Genomic DNA, 21,132 nt, shown 5'->3' with positions numbered 1-21,132 from the left:
GTAAAAAAAAAAAAAAAAAAGACAACTGCTCCGGACAATTTAAAATTTTAATTATCACAAAAGACCACCCTCACCCCAAAGGTGATAGAACTGCTGTAGGGTAAAAGTGTTAAAGAGACATTAACTAAATGAAATACATAATCCTCAACTGAATCCTAGATAAGGAGGGAAAAAACATCAATAAAAGGCAATTGGAGAAATTTGAAATGGAATATATCAGTGTTAAATGAAATGTCTTTGAGTACATCAAATTATTTTGAGGTGAAGTGTAACACTGCAATTTACTCTCAGCAAAAATAATATTTTAAAATACAGTATGAGTGAGAGAACACACACATGGCAAAATATGAAAAACTGGCAGATCCCTCGAGACGATATACTAGGTGATTGTTGTACTACTCTTTCAGCTTTTCTGTATATATATCTAGATATATACAGATATTTATACATATATATATCTCTAAATATGTATCTACATACATTCAAAGTCTCACGTAAGGCCGGGCACAGTGGCTCATGCCTGTAATCCCAGCACTTTGAGAGATTTAGGAGGGCAGATCACTTGAGGTTAGGAGCTCCAGACCAGTGTGACCAACATGGTGAAACCCCATATCCACTAAAAATACAAAAATTAGCCAACATCACACCACTGCACTCCAGCCTGAGCAATAAAGCTAGACTCAATCTCATGTAGATATATATCTATATGTATCTATGTCTACATACCTATATGTATCTACATATCTAGATATGTAGATATATATGTAAAAATATATCTAGATATATATTTACATGTATGTAGATATATACCTTTGTATCTATATACATCTACATGTACACAGATATATGTATCTACATATATATCTACATACATTGAAAGTCTCACCAGTGTTCTAACTTTCACTTTCAACCACTATACATATTTTAAAGAGCTTAAGAGGAGAAACTGTGTTTTTCAATTTTCCCAGGTACCATTTCTGTGCTCTTTATCTCTGAAGTTCTAGTATTCTCTCTGGTATAATTTTCCTTTGGCCTAAAGACCTTCTTTTACATTTATTTTAGAGCAGCACTTTTGACAACACATTGTCTTAGATTTTCTTCATCCGAAATTTCTTTTTTTTTTTTTTGGCCTTAATTGTCGAAGGGTATTTATGCTGGATATAGAATTCTGGATTGACATTTCTCTCAGTACTTTAAAGATGTTCTGCAGTTACTTGAATCGCTGAAAGGCTGAAAGTTGGGGACTGACTCTATCACATATATGTTTTATAGAAAGGTTCATTACTTTTATATCTTCATTGTGGACCATAGCCTTTATCATCACAAAATCTTTGTCTCATTTATGAGTTTTTAAATTTTGCTTTGAACCTAAACTTTTATAACTCCTTTCCATTTCCTACAATGTGGAGTTTATCTGGGACAGCACAGGAAGTTGGAAATACATAACTGGAGTTTCGAAGAGAGGTCTGAGAAGAAAAATTGATCTAGAAGTCATTGATATTTTGGTGGTAACTGAGTCAACTGATAATTAGGGGAAAGTTGGGGAAACTAAATGCTGAAGACTATCACACGTAAGAGGGATGTTTGAAGGAGGAATAACCGGTCAAGGAAATTGAGTCATGAGTGGCAACAGGAAATTTAAGAAGGATGTAGTGGCCAAAGGTAACATGCATGCATTGTATCTGTATGTAGATATATATATTTCAATGTATGTAGATAAATGTCTATGTATATATACAATGTATGCACATAGATATAACATACACTGAAAGTGTATATAGATACATATCTATATATATCTACACACATCGAAAGTGTATAAAGATATATACATACACATACATAAACACATATGTACAATTATAACATGGGGGGTGCTAGAATAAAGAAACCTATATGGTTGCAATACTTTTATGTTTTATTTTACATCTTATTTAGAGGTAAAATGCTAACTCTAAGTAGATAGTTTAGGTACATATTTTGTAATTCCTACAGCAAAAACACAGTACAGATATAATCAAAAGCCAATTAATAAAACGTAACACTAAAAAATATTCAATTAGGCCTGGCGCAGTGGCTCACGCCTGTAATCCCAGGACTCCGAGAGGCAAAAGTGCGTGGATCACAAGGTCAGGAGATGGAGATCATCCTGGCTAACATGGTGAAATCCCGTCTGTACTAAAAAATACAAAAAATTAGCCGGGCGTGGTGGTGGGCACCTGTAGTCCCAGCTACTCGGGAGGGTGGGACAGGAGAATGGCATGAACCCAGGAGGCAGAGCTTGCAGTGAGCCGAGATCGCGCCACTGCACTCCAGCCTGGGCAGCAGAGCGAGACTCCATCTCAAAAAAAAAACAAAATTCAATTAATCCAAAAGTAGGCAGACAAAAGAAAGAGAAGAAATCCCCCCAAAAAACAGATAATCAGAAAACAAATAATAAAATAGGAAACCTAAATCCAATAGTTATCAATCATATTAAACGTAAATGGTCCAAAACTTATTAATTAAAAGAGGCTGTCAGATTAAATTTAAAAGAAAAACAAACAAGAAACCATCTGAAAATATAATGATACAGCCAGGTATGGTGTCTCACGCCTGTAATCTCAGCATTTTGGGAGGCTGAGGTGGGTGGATTGCTTGAGCCCAGGAATTCAAGACCAGCCCGGGCAACATGGCAAAATCCCATCTTTATTTTTACAAATTAAAAAATAGATGAATATCATGATATATAGATTAAAAGCAAAAAGGTAGAAAGAGATATGTCATTCCATCACTAGTCAAAAAAAGTATTATAATACTAATATAAAATTAGCATTTACCAAATAAATAGTGGTATTTATTTATTTTTATTATTATTGTTTTTTAAGATGGATTTTCGCTCTTGTTGCTCAGGCTGGAGTGCAATGGCGCGATCCCGACTCACCGCAACCTCTGCCTCCTGGGTTCAAGTCATTCTCCTGCCTCAGCCACCCGAGTAGCTGGGATTACAGGCATGTGCCACCACGACCAGCTAATTTTTTGTATTTTTAGTAGAGACAGGGTTTCACCATGTTGGTCAGGCTAGTCTCGAACTCCCGACTGCAGGTGATCCTCCAGCCTCAGCCTCCCGAAGTGCTGGCATGAGCCACCGCACCTAGCCTTACTATCTGACCTTTTACACAAAAAGTCTGGCAAGCTCTGGGTTAGACAAAGTTGTTAGATGAACTCCAAATATGTAAAAGAAAAAAAGTGATAAATTAGATAAATTAGACTTCATCAAAATTTAAAACTTATACTCTGGGAAAAAGACACTGTTAAGAGAATGAAACACAAGGCACAGATGGGGAGAAAATACATGTACATCACACAGCCTAACAAAGCACTTATATCTGAAATATATAAAGAACTCTTACTACTCAACAATAAGAAATTGGCCAGGCCATGGTGGCTCATGCCTGTAGTTCCAGTGCTTTGGGAGGCCAAGACAGGCGGGTTGCTTGAGCTCAGGAGTTCAAGACCAGCCTAGGCAACACGGTGAAAACCCAGCAATAAAGGTTTATCTTTATTGCTACTCAGCAATAAAGAAACTGCTGATACACACACCAACATGGATGAATCACAAATACATTAGGCACTGTACATGTATAAACTACTTAAAAATTAAAATACCTTTTTAAAAGTCAAACAGTACATGAAAAAAATATGATCAAGAGAGGTTCGCTGCAGGAATGCAAGGGTGGATCAATATTATAAAATCTAATATAATTATATGAATATACACCACTGCAATTAATATGTAGCATGCAGGAGAAAAACTATATGATCATCTTAAAAGATGCTAAGATGACATTTGACAAAATACAATAGCCGTATCTGATATTTTTTTCTAACTTAAACAGGGAAAAAAGAGAAATAGGTGAATATACTCAACATATTGAAGGTCTCAAACCAACAGTTAACCACGAAATAGTCACATCAGTTCCATTAAATTCGGAAAGCATACTAAGATGACTATCGTTATAACTAACATTTAACATTGTTTTGGAGATGCTACGCAATGCAATTTGCTTCTTTTTCTTTTTTTTTTTTAATCACCCAGGTTCCCATCAATGGTAGAGGGCAATGTAATTTGAAGAGAAAAAGGAGATATAAATATAAGAAAATCAGAGGTGTACATATGATTCATTTTCGCAGATGATACAACTTTATTCCTAGAATAAAATTATTCCAATCAAAGCAAAAGCTACAAGAAACAACTACAAAATTAATTTTTAAAATTCATTAGTTTTCAACTAGAAGCCCCAGGAGAGCAGGTATTTTTATAGACAAAGATAAAATAAGATTTCATGGCATAAGTGAAAATATTTAGCAAATGAATTGTACTTCATCCAATTTTGTAAAAAGTATATATGCACACCTGTGCTGGGCGCAGTGGCTCACGCCTGTAATCCCAACACTTTGGGAAGCCGAGGCGGGAGGACTGCCTGAGCTCAGGAGTTCGACACCAGCCTGGGCTGGTGAAACCGCATCTCTACTAAAAAAAATACAAAAAATTAGCCAGTTGTGGCAGCGAGCGCCTGTAGTCCCAGCTACTCAGAAGGCTGCGGCAAGAGAATCACTTGAACCTAAGAGGTGGAGGTTGCAGTGAGCCAAGATTGCGCCACTGCACTCCAGCCTGGGTGACAGAGTGATACTCCAGCTCAAATAAATAAATAAATAAAAGTATGTACGTACACATGTTCACACAAAGATGGTTACCTAATGAGAGGAACCAAAATATTAATGTTCTGAGTTTTCTAAATTGTCTACGTTACTTTCCTGATAAAGGGGAAAAGCAAAAACAAAATTTAAAGGTTTTACCAAATTTTCAGAAGCATTATTTATAAAAGTCAAAGCTTTTTTCCTAAACTAATTACCGAAATCACAGACTAATGAATGTCAAGAGCTCAAAAATGGGGTGAACAAACTATGGCCAGCCACAGCCCGTTTTTGTAAATAAAGTTTTATTAGATCACAGCCATGCTCATTTGTTTACTTATTGTCTATGGCTGCTTTCATGCTACAAGGGCACAGATGAGCAGCTATGACAGAGCCAGGAGGCCTGCAAAACCTGAAATATTTACTAATTGGTAACCTAAGAACAAGTATGCCAATCCCTTGCCCATTAGATCATCGAGTCTATCCTATGCTGTACAGGTGAGTAAACTGAGGTCCACAGAAGAATGGATTCTCTATGGTCCAAACTCAAGTTAAGTAAGAAGCAATGAAGAACTCCATTTCTACGGTACTTTCCACCACTTGGCCAGGAAACTCTCAAAAGAGACATCCTGCCGTTTGGGAGGCAAACCTCAGGCTCTCATATCACATCGCAAATGAGTGTATTTGCCAACAAATTGATGAGAAGAGGACTTTGGGCCTAGTCAGTATCCAAGAACATCTGCTAAAGGTCTGAGCAAACCTCAGTAGATTCTAGAAAAAGTTAATTTAAAACCACACAGGCCAGGCACGGTGGGTCACGCCTGTAATCCCAAGCAATTTGGGAGGACAAGGTGGGCAGACTACCTGAGGTCAGGAGTTTCAGACCAGTCTGGCCAACATGGTGAAACCCCATCTCTACTAAAAATACAAAAAAAATGAGCCAGGCGTGGTGATGTGCGCCTTTAATCACAGTTACTCGGGGGCTGAGGCAGGGGAACTGCTTCAACCAGGGAGGTAGAGGTTGCAGTGAGCCAAGATCATGCCACTGCACTCCAGCCTGGGCAACAGAGGGAGACTCCATCTCAAAAAAAAAAAATACCACATAAGCACAGACTAGGGAAGGCTTAAAAACAGATGTTGAGGCCGGGCGCGGTGGCTCAAGCCTGTAATCCCAGCACTTTGGGAGGCCGAGACGGGCGGATCACGAGGTCAGGAGATCGAGACCATCCTGGCTAACACAGTGAAACCCCATCTCTACTAAAAAATACAAAAAACTAGCCGGGCAAAGTGGCGGGCGCCTGTGGTCCCAGCTACTCGGGAGGCTGAGGCAGGAGAATGGCGTAAACCCGGGAGGCAGAGCTTGCAGTGAGCTGAGATCCGGCCACTGTACTCCAGCCTGGGCGACAGAGCCAGACTCAGTCTCAAAAAAAAAAAAACAAAAAAAAAACAGATGTTGAGAGTATAATCTGGTTCAGTCTTTTAAATGGCACACACTATAACATAAAAATCCAATCCCACTCCTAGGAATCGACCCTACAGAAACACCAGTTTAAGAGGCTAAATGTACATCTCTAGCACATTTAGGACAGCACTGTCTGAAAAAGCAAAAACAGCCTGAATTCTCAATAGGTCTAGTTTTTTAAGGCAAATCAATATTATCAGCAAATGCAGTTATGTATTAAAAAGAGGGGGGCGCTTCATGTCTTTACCTTACAGAGGGTCCTAACCTGAGCAGGTAAATGTGTGACCCTTGCCATAAACAATCTCCACTGTTAGGTTTCTTCTGAGACACAGAGAAGATTCATAACTCACGCTATTAAGGCAATTAAGGAAAACCAATATACCTGGAAGCAGGTAATCTTCCAAGTTTACAGAGGATCAGAAATCCAATGCATTTCACCTGGATAATTCAGACTCAAAAGTTCAAATATGTATCTGAAATTACAGTAAAACCACTTTAAAACTTTTTATTCTTTGCACAGCACTTTGAAAGCACAGCACAGTCATAAGGTGGAGAAATGAGTAACTTACTGAATAAGACTTTAAGAAGTGTGTGAAATAATTTTAATGTCTACAAAAACAGGGAAAAGTGTACTTTCTTTCTGTCTATTTGATCTCTTGACTACTGTGACAAGAGTGTTGAAGTCTACAATGTTGTTAAGGATTTGTCTGTTTCTCCTTGGAGTTTTATCAGTCCTCATGTACCTCATAAACCTTTAGAAAGAATTGTTTTAGGATGGGCTGTCATTCACTATATTAAATATTGGACCATCTCTTGAGACAAGTATCTATGCAAGAATTAGAAAGGCAAAAGGACAAGAGAAATTCCACACAGATTAATACATGCATTTCTGAAATACTTTTTTAACTTCCATAAATAGAATATACTATATACTATACACAGACCTCAAAAGAGGCACTATGAACATACTGAAATCAAGCAGGAAGCCGTATTTCCAGTAAAATATATAAACTGCATCTACTGACCATTGCCATTTGGTATGAATCACATGGCCACGCCATTTCCCAAGTGTGTGAATTACAGAACATATCCATGAGTAGAGAGGAGTCTAAGAATAACTTTCTTAGCAAATCTCAAGGGGGTTCCATAGATAAATAATTTGGCCAGTGACTCCTGAGAAAGAGATTTTATACAGGAGAACCCAGACACACTAGGACATACTAACATCTCACAATTCAGTTTGTATATCAGCTTTTACACTTTTATAACACTGAAATTCTCTGAATTATCACATTTAATTTCTCAACCAAAAGTCTCTGAATCCTAATCCTTCCTTCTCTTCTGGCCTATATATATAACTTTTAGCTTAACTTTACCAGGACTGCGGCAGATTTTCTAATCACATGTTAACTGCCTCTTCACCCTACCACAAGAACAACAAATAATGGAAAGTCATCTCACACATGACCCCAAATCTTGTTGCAGAAAAGCAATACCATCACATACACAAATAACGCGGGGCCCAGAGTCTCCACAAAGGAGAACCTCACTCAGCCAGACCACTGGGGCTACCCAAGTTGTGCAGGATTTAGGGCAAGTAAACGGCTAGAGAAAAAGAGATGTTAGGTAAATTCTCACTGGTCTAACACAGGCAGACTGCCTACAATGAGTCCTGGGGAGCTTTCTGCAATGATATGAAATGCCCCAAATGCTCTACATCTGTGTGGTGCAATACACGTGGCTACAGAGCACTTGAAATGAACGTATAATAGCTAGTGCCACTGGAGAAACTGAAGTTTTCATTTCACTTAAATTTTTTTTTAAAGAGATGGGTTCTCACTCTGTCACCCAGGCTGGAGTGTGGTGGCATGGTCCATAGCTGACTAGGGCCTCAAACTCCTGGGCTCAAGCAATCCTCCCACCTCAGCCTCCCAATTAGGTAGGACTACAGGCATGTCATCCTATGCCCAACTACTTTAATTCTTTCGTAAAGACAGTGTCTTACCATGCTGCTCAGGCTGGTCTTGAACTGCTGCCTTAAGTGATCTTCCCACCTCAGCTTCCCAAAGTATTGGGACTACAGGTGTCAGCCACCACGCCTGGCCTACTTAGTTTTAATTAATTTAACTCTCTACATGTGGCTAGTGGCTACCATACTGGACAGTACAGAGGGTGAAAAGAATCCACAGGCTTTCTTTGACTCGTCATTCAGCTCCACAATTACCTGTGCTGCCTACTGCATTCAAGAGATTGAACCAGGCACTACAGAGACTGAATGAGACTGTCCCTGCCCAAACTAGGTTGTAATGAAGGGCCAGATCATCAAAAGCCCATTTCAGTTCCATGTCTTAACAGATAAACATATAGATAAAGGGGTTACATAATTAAGAGGATAAAGGGATCCTTCCTAAAGATTTATGGACTTTAGGAAGGAGCCTCAAAATACATGAATACAGAGCCTCAAAATACCTGAAGATTGCTAGAACTTCAAGGAGAAACAGACAAATCCTTCACAATAGCTGTAGACTCTCTTAGTAATCAACAGAACAAGTAGAAAGTCAGACAGATCGTAATAACACTATCAACCAACTTGACCTAATTGACATTTATGCAATAATCCACCCCTCAAGAGCAGAATACAAAATTCTTTTCAAGTACATACGGAACATTCACTTAGACTGACAAAATTTTGGGGTGCAAAACAAACCTCTAAAAATGTTTATAAAATTAAAGTCATACAAAGTATACTCTGAACAAAATGAAGTTAAATTAGAATCAGTAACAGAAAGATACCTTAAAAATCCCCAAATATTTGGAAACCAAAGCAATTAATGCACAAGGTCCTGGAGGTTAAGGGAGTGGGAAACAAAGGAACTTAGCCCCACCTGGCGGTAAAGGGAATGGTGATCTGAGAAGGCAGGCTGGAGAAGGTGATAGATAGGTGACTAGGAGTTAGGTATGTGAGAACTACAAAGAAATCAGTATTACTATATCCATTCGAGATGGAGAAGAAATAAGGAGTGAATAAGGAAAAGAGAAATAAGGGAGACTCAGAAGTCAGTTCATCCTTGAATCCTTTTCTCCCACTCACCTCATCCCAGCCTAACCAATCTATCACCAAGGAGTCATTCTAACTCCTGAATTACTTTCTTCCAGGCGCGGTGGTTCACACCTGTAATCCCAACACTTTGGGAGGCCAAGGCAGGTGGATCACTTGAGGTCAGAATTTCAAGACAAGTCTGGCCAACATAGTGAAACCCTCTTCTACTAAAAATACAAAAATTAGCCAGGCATGGTGGCGCACACCTGTAGTCCCAGCTACTCAGGAGGCTGAGACAGGAGAATCTCTTGAACCCAGAAGGCAGAGGTTGCAGTGAGCCAAGATCATGCCACTGCACTCCAGCCTGGGCAACAGAGACTCTGTCTCAAAAAAAAAAAAAAAAGAAAGAAATTAAAATTGAATTTGCAATAATCCAGCAAATAATCCTAATCATATACCCAAGAGAAATGAAAACATATGTATAGACAAAAACATGTACACGAATGTGCTCAGCAGCATTATTCCTAATGGCCAAAAAGTGGAAACAGTTCAAATGTCCATGAACTTAAGAAATGGATAAGCAAAACATGGTCTCTGGGCACAGAGGTGTGTGCCTGTAATCCTAGCTACTCTGAAGGCTGGAAGCCTGAGGCAGGAAGATTGCCTGAGTCCAGGAGTTTGAGGTCAGCCTGGGCAACATTACAAGACCCTGTCTCCATAAAAATAAAAAATAAAAAAAAGAAGTGGTATAGCCATACAATGAAGTGCTATTCAAATACAGGACTGATGCCGGGCGCAGTAGCTCACACCTGAAATCCCAGCACTTTGGGAGGCCGAGGTGGGCGGATCACGAGGTCAGGAGATCGAGACCATCCTGACTAACACCATGAAACCCCATTTCTACTAAAAATACAAAAATTAGCCGGGCGTGTGGTGGGCGCCTGTAGTCCCAGCTACTCGGAAGGCTGAGACAGGAGAATGGCGTGAACCCGGGAGGTGGAGCCTACAGTGAGCCAAGATTGCACCATTGCACTCCGGCCTGGGCGACAGAGCAAGATTCCGCCTCAAAAAAAGTAAAATAAAATTAAATTAAATTTAAAAAATATATATACACATACATATATATAGTACTGACACATGTTAAGATATGTATAAACCTTGAAAACATTAGTGACAGAAGCCATATATTATCATAGTATATTATTCCACTTATTAAGAAATGTCCATAAGAGGCAAATCAGGCTGGGCGCCGTGGCTCACGCCTGTAATCTCAGCACTTTGGGAGGCTGAGGTGGGTGGATCACAAGGTCAGGAGTTCGAGACCGGCCTGGCCAACATGGTGAAACCCTGTCTCTATGAAAAAAAATACAAAAAAATTAGCCAGGCGTACTGGTGGGCACCTGTAATCCCAGCTACAAATCGACAAAGAATGAAAGTAGATTAGTGGCTGCCAGGGACGAGCAGGAGGGAGGTGAAGAATAGGGAGTGACTGCTATAGGTATGGGCTTCTTCTGAGGGGGCATAAAAACATGCTGGAATTAAGCAGTGTTAATGGTTGCACGACTCTATCAATATACTAAAAAAGCCACTAAATTATATACTTTACAAGGGTACATTTTACAGTATGTAAATTATATCTCCATAAAGCTGTTACCTTTTAAAAACTGAATTTTCATAAATATTGCTTGAAAATCATTCAGCAATTTAGAAGATGTCCAATAAATGTTAGCTATTACTGTCACTATTTTTAAATTGTGACAATCACAAATTAATATTTGAATATAGCTTACTATCTAGAAAAACATAAAAATTTTAGATATATACCAGCAGACGAAACAATTAAAACATTATAATTATATTTAATTACACGCATTTTAATTATTTCTATATGGTCACTTTCTATCTTTTAAAGTGCATTTTGATGTATATATATATTTTTTTATTTTAGTTAAGAAACATGCTGCCTCCTGAGGCTTGTCATTTTAAAAACCCAAAAGCATGAAAAAAATTAGAGGCCGGGTGCAGCAGCTCACGCCTGAAATCCCAGCACTTTGGGAGGCCAAGGCGGGCGGATCACAAGGTCAGGAGCTTGAGACCAGCCTGGCCAATATGGTGAAACCCTGTCTCTACTAAAAACACAAAAATTAGACAGGCATGGTGGCAGGCACCTGTAGTCCCAGCTACTCAGGAGGCTGAGGCAGGAGAATCGCTTGAACCCGGGAGGTGGAGGCTGCAGTGAGCTAAGATTATGCCACTGCGCTCCAGCCTGGGTGACAGACTGAGACTCTGTCTCATAAATAAATAAATAAATAAATAAATAAAATTAGAATAATGAGTGTCAGCGTTAAGCTAGTGCTGAGATGATAACCACTGTAAGCAGGCACTCAAAGAGAAGGAAGACCAAGGTGCAAACAGGACTCAGGGAAGATCTCCCAGGAAGAGGGATTCAAGCCTGGCTAAGGAGTAGGAAGGGAAAAGGGCATCAGCTAGGATTTGCTCCTGTGTCACCCAGGTTACTACTTGCCCACCATGACTACCACTCTCTCACCCCCATGTCTCCACCATTAAGGGTCTTTAGTCAAAAGGAAGACACAGGGTCTTGAGGAGTGAGGAAAGGAGAACCTAACAGAAGAGACCAGAGCTCCTGGTCTTAACATCCCCAGTCCTGTGATATGCATGTTTCAATACAAACTTCCAAACACACCCATGGGTGAGCAGAAGAATAGAAAAGCACGAACTGTGTGCAAGACTACTTATTAATGCATACCTAGGACACGCCTCTCTACTACTCACAAATCATATTGCCCAACTTTTTCGTAACCCTTTTGGCTCTCATTTTGTTTAATTCTCATGTTTAACCTCTTGAGGTGCTGATACCTAAAACAAGATGTCATTAATTTCCCTTATAATCTTGACCTCCCTATTGTTACTGAAAGTGCTACCATTCTTAGGGAGGCATATGTAATGCATTCCTCTCTCTACACATCTATGTGTCAAGGCCTGAAGAACTCTGAAGTACCTCCTGGACAGGTCTTCCATCCAGGGCTACAAAACTCACCAGCTATCTTGTCCTTGGCAATCCATCCCGCAGCAGAGAATCTAAGCTAAACTTCGTGGCATCCCTCTGAAATCATGCCCTCCTCTTTCAAGATCTTCCGGTCATCCCAATACCCAAAATTACACAAATTTGAAATAGATTTGAAAGAGAGAGAGCTCCAGGCCATTTCCTCAGTAATTCCCTCAATTTGGGAGAAAGGGCTACAGCAGTGGTTCAACAGCATCTCTGTGATTTGATGTGGTTCTGTTTCACGTTTGTGCATGGTGCTGCTGGGAATACAGCATATCTCCTCGGGGTGTTTAGGAGTGAAAAAGGCCTGAGGATCACGATCTAGCGCAATCCTTATTCTACAGAAGAGGGGGAAAGTACAGTTGCTATAGCCTGATCCTCTAGGTACTGCCCAACACAGCATACAAAGGAGCTTTGGTTTATTTCCTGTTCACACACTCAGGCTCTTGCTAAACCGAGTTACTTGAGACTGCCCACACTTTACTATCAGTGCCTGCTGCTCCCTCCCGCTCCCTCCCCCTCCCTCCCTCCATCTGCCTGTCCTTACTCTCCACATGCCCATCCAGGAAGCCTATGCCCACACCAATCCCCTTAAACAGGGTATATAATCTCGCCCTCCTTTAAATGTCTACTGCACTTTGTAACTCGCATGTAGCAATCAGAAATTATACTGCAAAGATATTAAGTTGGCACTGGTGGGAATAATATTGTCAAACCAGTGACAAATTCTGTTTGAAGTAAATCTATGGTTCATTCATGGCATCTCTGCCACTGATCTCCATTGTCACAATCCTTAGAGGACATAAATCGCTAACTCTCCCAGGATAACACCAGGGCTTTTGTTTTATTAAGTTATCGGGGGTTCCAAGTTTTAAAATTCCAGTAAGTATTCTCAGAAGTCTCACACGAGACTGAGACTGAAACACAAGAATCATTCTGTTTTAAATATAATTTCTTAAAATTAGCAAATGCTTAATTTCAAAGTGCTGTCAGAACTTTACCAAATGCCTATTGAAAACACTTCCTATACAATCCTTCTCATTATACTGGCAATGTCATAAAACCTATAAGCTGAAGTAATTCTAAATTTAAAAAGTAAAAATGAATTAAAGCATTATTCAGTCATATGCCTTTAGCTTAAGCAAAACTAGGTGATTTCAATTTTATACTAAAAAGTTGCCATCCTTACATTTTTTCCATAAAAGGAAAACAATCTTCAATGAATAAACCTTTCATGACTTTAGTAATGTCAACGAATGTCTTTGCATTAAGTTATATTACCCACAAAATACTGAGTTATTTCTTATATTAGGAGTGAGCTATTTATGATGTTAGGAATGTCACATGTCAGTACTTAACCCAACACTGTAAACTATAAAAATTAATCAAATTACTCTAAATCACCAATAAAGTAAATTCCTCTTTCAGCCTTCACAGTACAACAGGATTCAAATTCATCATACTTCTTGATGTGTTATTTGGATATCTTAAACCAGTTCTAAAACTTTTTTTCTTCTATCTACACATTTACCTGACAGCCTTCCTCCAGGAAGTACAGACTATAAAACCAATGAAACTGGTACTTAGCCTAAACAACTCACTGTCATGCGTTGTTACTCATTCGAGGCAAGTGGGCATGTTCTAAAAGTTTAGAACTCAAAATGTCACTCACATCCGGGGGGTGGGGGGTAGGGAGAGGGGGGGGGGGGGGGGGAACTCAGAGGGCAGGTCAGTAAATGCAGCAATCCACCATGGCACACGTATATACCTATGCAACAAATGTTCTGCACATGTATCCCTTTTTTTTTTTTCTTACAAGAGATAAGGAAAAAAAAGTCACAACCATTTTACCATAATCTTAAGAAATAATGTGCTGCAAAAGGTAAAACATCCAAACTAACATCACAGTCAATAAAAGAAATGCCTAACAAGCAATATGAAATAGCAACTCAAAAACAAAGTAACTCTTGCAATGAAAAACATTCACTGAAAAAAAAAGAAAAACATTCACTGATCAAATTGTCCATCAAAACCCAATTAAAAAAACAAACACACACAAAAAAAACCAATTAGATCAATTTTTAGTTTCCTAAATCCAAAGTATTTAGTGGTTATGACACCCACTGTAGAATGATCAAAACTTCATCTATTACAAGTTCACATCTACTAACAATTGATCCAACCAATCTTTGATGAACCTCTGCTATGTGCAAAACACTGTTACAGGAGCTGCAGGGGTTGAATAAGCTCAATATCTATCTCCAGTTAATAATTTCATATAAGGATAAGACAAGTAGACACATGGTAGGCTACAAGTGTCATTAAGAAAAACAAACTGTCAGGCCAGGCACCGTGGCTCATGCCTGTAATCCCAGCACTTTGGGAGGCCGAGGCGGGCGGATCAACTGAGGTCGGGAGTTCAAGACCAGCCTGATCAACACGGAGAAACCCTGTCTTTACTAAAAACACAAAATTAGCTGGGCGTGGTGGTATATGCCTGTAATCCCAGCTACTCGGGAGGCTGAGGCAGGAGAATCGCTTGAACCCAGGAGGTGGAAGTTGCAGTGAGCCAAGATTGTGCCATTGCACTCCAGCCTGGGCAACAAGAACAAGAGCAAAACTCCTTCTCAAAAAAAGAAAAACAAAATGTCACAAAAGTATCAAAAGTAAACACATTTTATTAAAAGACACCTAGCTACAAATGGTAATTTAAGTCAGCATATGAACAGTCTTCAATCTTAAATATTATTTGATAGGCCTTCAAATGGGACTTAAAGTTAGCTGAACTGCCCTGCCAAAATGTCTCAGCTCTTTCTAACCAGAAAAAAACTTCCTCCAGGGGTGTATGCAATTCAGTCTCCATATTTCAATTACCAGCTCTGGGTACAAAGAAGACCAAAATGTGAAGTACAGTAAAAATTATTACCATAAAAGACGCACTAGGCTGGGCGCGATGGCTCACACCTGTAGTCCCAGCACTTTGGGAGGTCGAGATGGGCAGATCACGAGGTCAAGAGTTTGAGACCAGCCTGGCCAACATGGTGACACCCCATCTCTACTAAAAATACAAAAATTAGCCGAGTGTACTTGTGGGTGCCTTAATCCCAGCTGCGGGAGGCTGAGGCAGGAGAATCGCTTGAGTCTGGAAGGCAGAGGTTGCAGTGAGCCGAGATCGGGACACTGCACTCCAGCCTGGGTGACAGAGCGACTCCCTCTCAAAAAAAAAAAAAAAGGGTACTCCTACAGCCTCCCCCAGACAAGACTGGCAACGATTCTGACCATCGGGCAAAAGAAATGACCTTTTTTCAGTTTGTGTTAGTTAGAACAACCTATGTGGGTTTACATTTGGCTTAATACTACCCTACTTCTCCAATAAGTATTTAAGCATTTATTAAAATCAGAAACTTTTCAAGTTAACCACTTCTACTACAGTAGTCTCTCTAAGAAAGACATGACACACCTTACTTCAAGGAAAAAAAGGTCTTTTTTCCTCACGAATATTTTCTCATAAACTTTATTTTTTAAATGCTTTTAAAACCAGATTCTAATTTAATTAATCTAGATTTGCAAAATTATAAAGGAAAGGTCTTGCCGGTTGCTGCTTTGGTTAATTTCACAATTTAGTAAATTGCAACTACGTACAAAGCAGCCTTTTGCGGGGGTCGGGGGTGTTTAACAAAATGCATCTCAGCACCAGCCTACAGAAACTTTCTGTGAGAAAACAGAAGAGGGGTTACCATGGAGAAATTCATTACGGATTTCGGGAGGGCTTTTCCCTCAGAAATAGAGTCAAAAGAAAAAGTCGTCGTGTAATAAATCAGATACTGACGCTGTGTGACTTAGAAGTTGGTCCAAAAGTTCATCTTCGGCAACCATGTCTAGATGATCAACTACACATCTTCTGCAACAGGTGACACGAAACTACATTTCCCAAGCAACGCAAAGCGATTAAATGAGTTAAGACGCGCGTTCCTGAGGTTCTGTACTTTTATTTTTGATTTAACCAAAATAATTCTGAATCGGATGAATTCCCGAATTTGGTTAGGTCTTATTTGGCTTTCTGCTTTGCTTGATAATCAGCCATTTACCAACAACTGTTGCACGGGCCCATTAGCACTCGAAGAATAAAAACAAACACACAGGACCAGATAAGGTTCCCCTACTAACCCAAATGATCCGTTTCCTTAACACAATTTTAAAACCACAGCTAGGGGTGTGAAAACCCATTTGTGTGTGTGTTTGTGTGCCATAATCTGTCCAAATTCTTAATTCCCTTTTAAGTAACAGATATATAATAAAAATCCGAAAGAAACCACATTAGAAATGCAAAGAGGTTTGCAAAACAAGAGGCTTCTTTCATTCCAGAAAACCACACCAAAACAAGGGGAGAAAAATGAATGCAATGGATATGTGTTTGCCAAAGTTTCAATCCTGCCCGGTGGAGACACTGCACTGGCACAAATTTTGAAGAGGAAAAAGAGGGGGTGGGGGGGAGAGAGCGAGCGAGCGAGTGTGGCCTGCAAACTGCAACAATGCAATCTCCATTTTGAACAATGCGCCTCTTTCCTCTTGTAAATCTAGTTTTTTGCCACTTGATGTGCCGTCGCATTTCCCCTCCGTTTGGGGGGGAGGCGGGGTTGGGGGGAGATCGGAGCAGGATGCACAGCACACGAGTGAGCAAGGGGGGAGGGCAGAGGAGGTGGGGAAGGAGTCTGCAGCAACTGGGCTGGGTGGGTACCTGGAGTGCTGCTGTAGGTACTATGGCTCCTGAAGCTGCTTTCCGTGCAGTAACTGGCGTCGTCGTCGTCGTCTTCCATCTCCTCCGGATAATCGGAGTCATCGTCGTCCTCCTCCATCTCATCCTCCTCGTCGTCCTCAGAATCCTGGGTCTCCTCGGCGTCGCCGTCCTCCTCCTCCTCCTCCTCGGAGACCATGTCCTCCTCTTCCTCCTCCTCCTCGCTCTCGTGGTCATCGTACACCACTTTGTTGACGGCCCTCCGGGCCGCGGTGGTCCGGGCCAGGTGGCCGCCGCCGCCCCCGCCCCCCGTCCTGCCGCCCCCGCCTCCTCGCCCCCCCCGGCCCGGGGCGCTGGTGCTGGGGGGGGCCGGCGGCGGCGGCGGCTTCCTCCGGCTACTGCTGCCCCCCCTGGGCGAGCTCAGCCGCGTCTTGGGCGCCACCTCAGCCTGGGCGGCGGCCCACCTGCCCCGGCTGCTGCCGCGGTGCCGCGAGCGGAGCCCCCCGATGGGTCCGGACGTGGGCGGCGGCGGCGGCGGCGGCGGGGCCGGGGCGCAGCGCTCCGCAGCGGGAGCCGCGGGCTGCTTGGGCGGCCTGCCCCGCCGGCCCCTCATGTCGGAGCCGAGGCGGGGGGAGAAGGAAAGCGGAGGGGGAGGGGCGGGCGCAGGGGGGGCGGTGGGGAGCGCCGGGGCCGGGTGGGGAGGCCCGCGGGGCCGGGCGGGAGGGGCCCGGCCGACGGAAGCGGGTGGAGGGAGAAGGCTCAATCCGAATTGCTGGGGCCCCACTCCGGATCGCCTTCAGCCGCCATCTTGTTTCTTCCCTCTCGCTCGGTGACTGGGGGAACCGACAGCGGCCGCAGGCCCAGAGCGCGGTCACGTGAGCTGCGCCGCCGACGAGCCTGGGACGGAGTGAGACGGCACGGCGGCCGCTAGGGGGAGCGCGGGAGCGTCGAGTCGGGGGCGGGGAGCCCTGGGCGCCTGGGCTCAGCACAGCGCCGTGCGGCTGGACTCCGGGTGCGGGTGGCGCGGCTGAGAGGGGCGCGCAGCTCGCAAAATGCCCGGCGTCAAAGGCTTTCGGAGACCAAAGTCTCCGCGGACCCCTGGCTGGAGCCCAAAGCCGCTCGGACCTCCTCCCCGCGTCTCCCCTTCCGCGGCTCGGAGAGGAAGGCAGGGGAGCCCCCAAATATCATTCCCCTCCCGCCCCCTAGGGAAACTGATGCTGAAAGAGCCAGCGAGAGAAAGAAAAAAAAAGTTGCGGAGAGGGGCGGCCCAAGCGACCGAGGGCAGCGCCAGCGACGGAGGGAAATTAATCGAGAGGACAGGGAGACAAGCCCCCCTAATTTAGGAAACTCCGAAGCTTGGAGCTGGAGTCCTGAAAATGACTCCGATGACAACTGCTCCGGATCTGTGCCAGTAGCCACGCCCCGGGCTGCCACGCCCAGAGGGAGGGGAGCCCTAAGACCTGTTGCGTGGAATCCCTACTTGGAAAGCCTCAGTAAGCTCCAGAACGCAACTACTGCACGTTCCAATGTCCCGCCACCTTCCCAGTGCCCCAGCGAGGACCTCGATCACCTCAGCAAGAACTTACTTTTCCTTTGCAGTGGAAAAGAGGGAATCCTGCCTAAAACCTACTTCACGGTGTTAAATGTTTGTATTATAGGAAAATAGCCTTAATTGATTTACCGAACAGGTCACTAGGTTTCAGCTTAGCCCAAAAGACGAATCATGATGACATTTCAGGCACCCTCAAACCTTATCACAGGAACTCAACCCTGAGTGGTTGAGATCAGGTCTTCAGATAAGAGAAAGGTTTTATAAACATATATTAATATTTACTGAGATAAGTAATTTAAAGAAAAAGTAATTTAAAGAAAAATAGTTGGTCGAGCGCGGCAGCTCACACCTGCAATCCCAGTCCTTTGAGAGGCCAAGACCAGAGGATAGATTGAGGTCAGGAGTCCAAGACCAGCCTAGGCAGCATAGCAGGACCTCGTCTTTAGAAAAAATTTGAAAAATTAGCCGGGCATGGTGGTGCGCACCTGTGGTCCCAGCTGGCCAGAGGCTGAGGTGGGAGGATTGCTTGAGCCTGGGAGGTGGATGTTGCAGTGAGCCGTGATTGCACCAGTGCACTCCAGCTTGGGTGACAGAGCAAGACCCGGTCTCAAAATTTTTTTAAAAAGAGGCTGGGTGCGGTGGCTCACGCCTGTAATCCCAGCACTTTGGGAGGCTGAGGAGGGCGAATCTCGAGGTCAGGAGTTCGAGACCAGCCTGGCCAATATGGTGAAACCCCATCTATACTAAAAATACAAAAGTTAGCAAGGCGTGGTGGTGCGCGCCTGTAGTTCCAGCTGCTCCGGAGCCTGAGGCAGAAGACTCGCTTGAGCCTGGGAGGTGGAGGTTGCAGTGAGCCGAGATCACACCACTACCCTCCAGCCTGGCGACAGAGCAAGACTCGTCTCAAAAAAAATAAAATTAAAAAAAAAAAAGAAAAGAAAGATATCTAACAGGATTCTGTATACCAAATGGCTTATTTCAATCTAGTTAGGAAAATGGAACACATATGTGAAATGAAGATTAAAATACAAGCACTAATTGCCAAATAAATGCATTCAATACAATTTGGTTGAGCTCTAAGGGTGACAAATGTGTATATGTCTCCAGGGACCAGGTAAGTAATCCAAGTCAATAAAGTAGGCAAGATGAAGACCTAGGCCAATGGAAGTGCCCATATTTTGTTTGAAGAGGGTGGCCAGGGACGATGGCTCAGGTCTGTAATCCCAGCACTTTACGAGGCCAGATGGGAGGATCACTTGAGCCCAGAAGTTCGAGATTAGCCTGGGCAACATGGTGAAATCCTGTCTACTAAAAATACAAAAATTAGCTGGGCGTGGTGACTCATGCCTGTAATCCCAGCTACTCGGGAAGCAGACAGGAGAATCGCTTGAACCCAGAAGGCAGAGGCTGCAATGAGCCAAGATCGTGCCACTGGACTCCAGCCTGGGTGACACAGCAAGACTCTGTCTCAAAAAAAAAAGATAGGAACTGAGAATTTTTTTTGGGAGACACAAAAATTGAAACCTTAAATATGCATATATTATCCCAGCGACCTTGGCTCACTGCGAACTCCTGAGCTCAAGCGATCCACCCGCCTCCCTCCCAAAGTGCTGGGATTACAGGCCACAGCCACCGTGCCCGGACACCCTCTTTAAACAAAATATGGGGCCAGAGCTGGGCGTGGTGGCTCATGTCTGTAATCCCAGCACTTTGGGAGGCCAAGGCAGGCAGATCACTTGAGGGCAGAAGTTCGAGACTAGCCTGGTCTACATGGCGAAACCCTGTCTCTACTAAAAACTAGCCAGGTGTGGTGGGGTATCAGTAGTCCCAGCTACTTGGGAGACTGAGGCAGGAGAATTGCTTAACCTGGGAGGTGGAGGTTGCAGTGAGTGGAGATCGCACCACTGCTCTCCAGACTGGGTGACAGAGCGATCCTCTGTTTTAAAAAAAAAAAAGGCGCTTCCATTGGCCAAAGTCCTCATCTTGCCCTACTTTATTGACTGTCATTACATACCTGGTCCCTGGAGGCATATACACATTTGTCAACCGTGGTACTCAACCAAATTATATTGAATGTATTTACCTGGCAATTAGTGCTTGTATTTTTTCATTTCACATATGTGTTATATTTTCCTATCTAGATTGCAATAAGCCACCAGGCATGGTGGCTCCTGCCTGTAATAATCAGCACTTTGGAAGGACGAGGCGGGCAGATCTCCTGAGGTCAGGAGTTCGAGATTAGCCTGACCAACATGGTAAAACCCCATCTCTACTAAAAATACAAAAATTAACTGGGCGTGGTGGCCCTTGCCTGTAATCCCAGCTACTCTGGAGGTTGAGACAGGAGAATTGCTTGAACCCAGGAGGCGGAGGTTGCAGTGAGCCAAGATCACACCACTGCACTCCAGCCTGGGTGACAAAGTGAGACTCTGTCTCAAAAAAAGAAAAAAATAATCCATTTGGTGGACAAAATCAGAATCCTATTAGGTTTCTTTTCTTTTTTCTTTTCTTTTTCTTTTTCTTTTCTTTCTTTTTAAATTTTGAGACAGGGTTTTGCTCTGTCATCCAGACTAGAGTGCAATGGTGCAATTGCAGCTCA

General features: G+C 42.8%; 1 protein-coding gene across 3 annotated transcripts in view; it reads right to left on the bottom strand.

The window, feature by feature from the left end:
- BPTF (bromodomain PHD finger transcription factor) overlaps nt 1-17,801 on the bottom strand; it is a 151,395-nt gene extending 133,594 nt beyond the window's left edge. For 2 of the 3 annotated variants that reach the window (XM_025361547.1, XM_025361546.1), the window contains exon 1: nt 16,985-17,594. In XM_025361547.1, coding sequence (XP_025217332.1) covers nt 16,985-17,594 — 610 coding nt within the window. Of the gene's footprint in view, nt 1-16,984 lie in introns of all 3 variants that reach the window. The other variant, XM_025361545.1, reaches the window with a different exon arrangement.
- Between the last annotated feature and the right edge of the window lie 3,331 nt (nt 17,802-21,132).

This window comes from Theropithecus gelada, chromosome 16 (genome assembly GCF_003255815.1).
Source record: "Theropithecus gelada isolate Dixy chromosome 16, Tgel_1.0, whole genome shotgun sequence".
In the NCBI taxonomy this organism is placed as follows: domain Eukaryota; kingdom Metazoa; phylum Chordata; class Mammalia; order Primates; family Cercopithecidae; genus Theropithecus; species Theropithecus gelada.
Note: the sequence above shows the minus strand (reverse complement) of the source record. Positions and strands in the feature narration are given on the sequence as shown.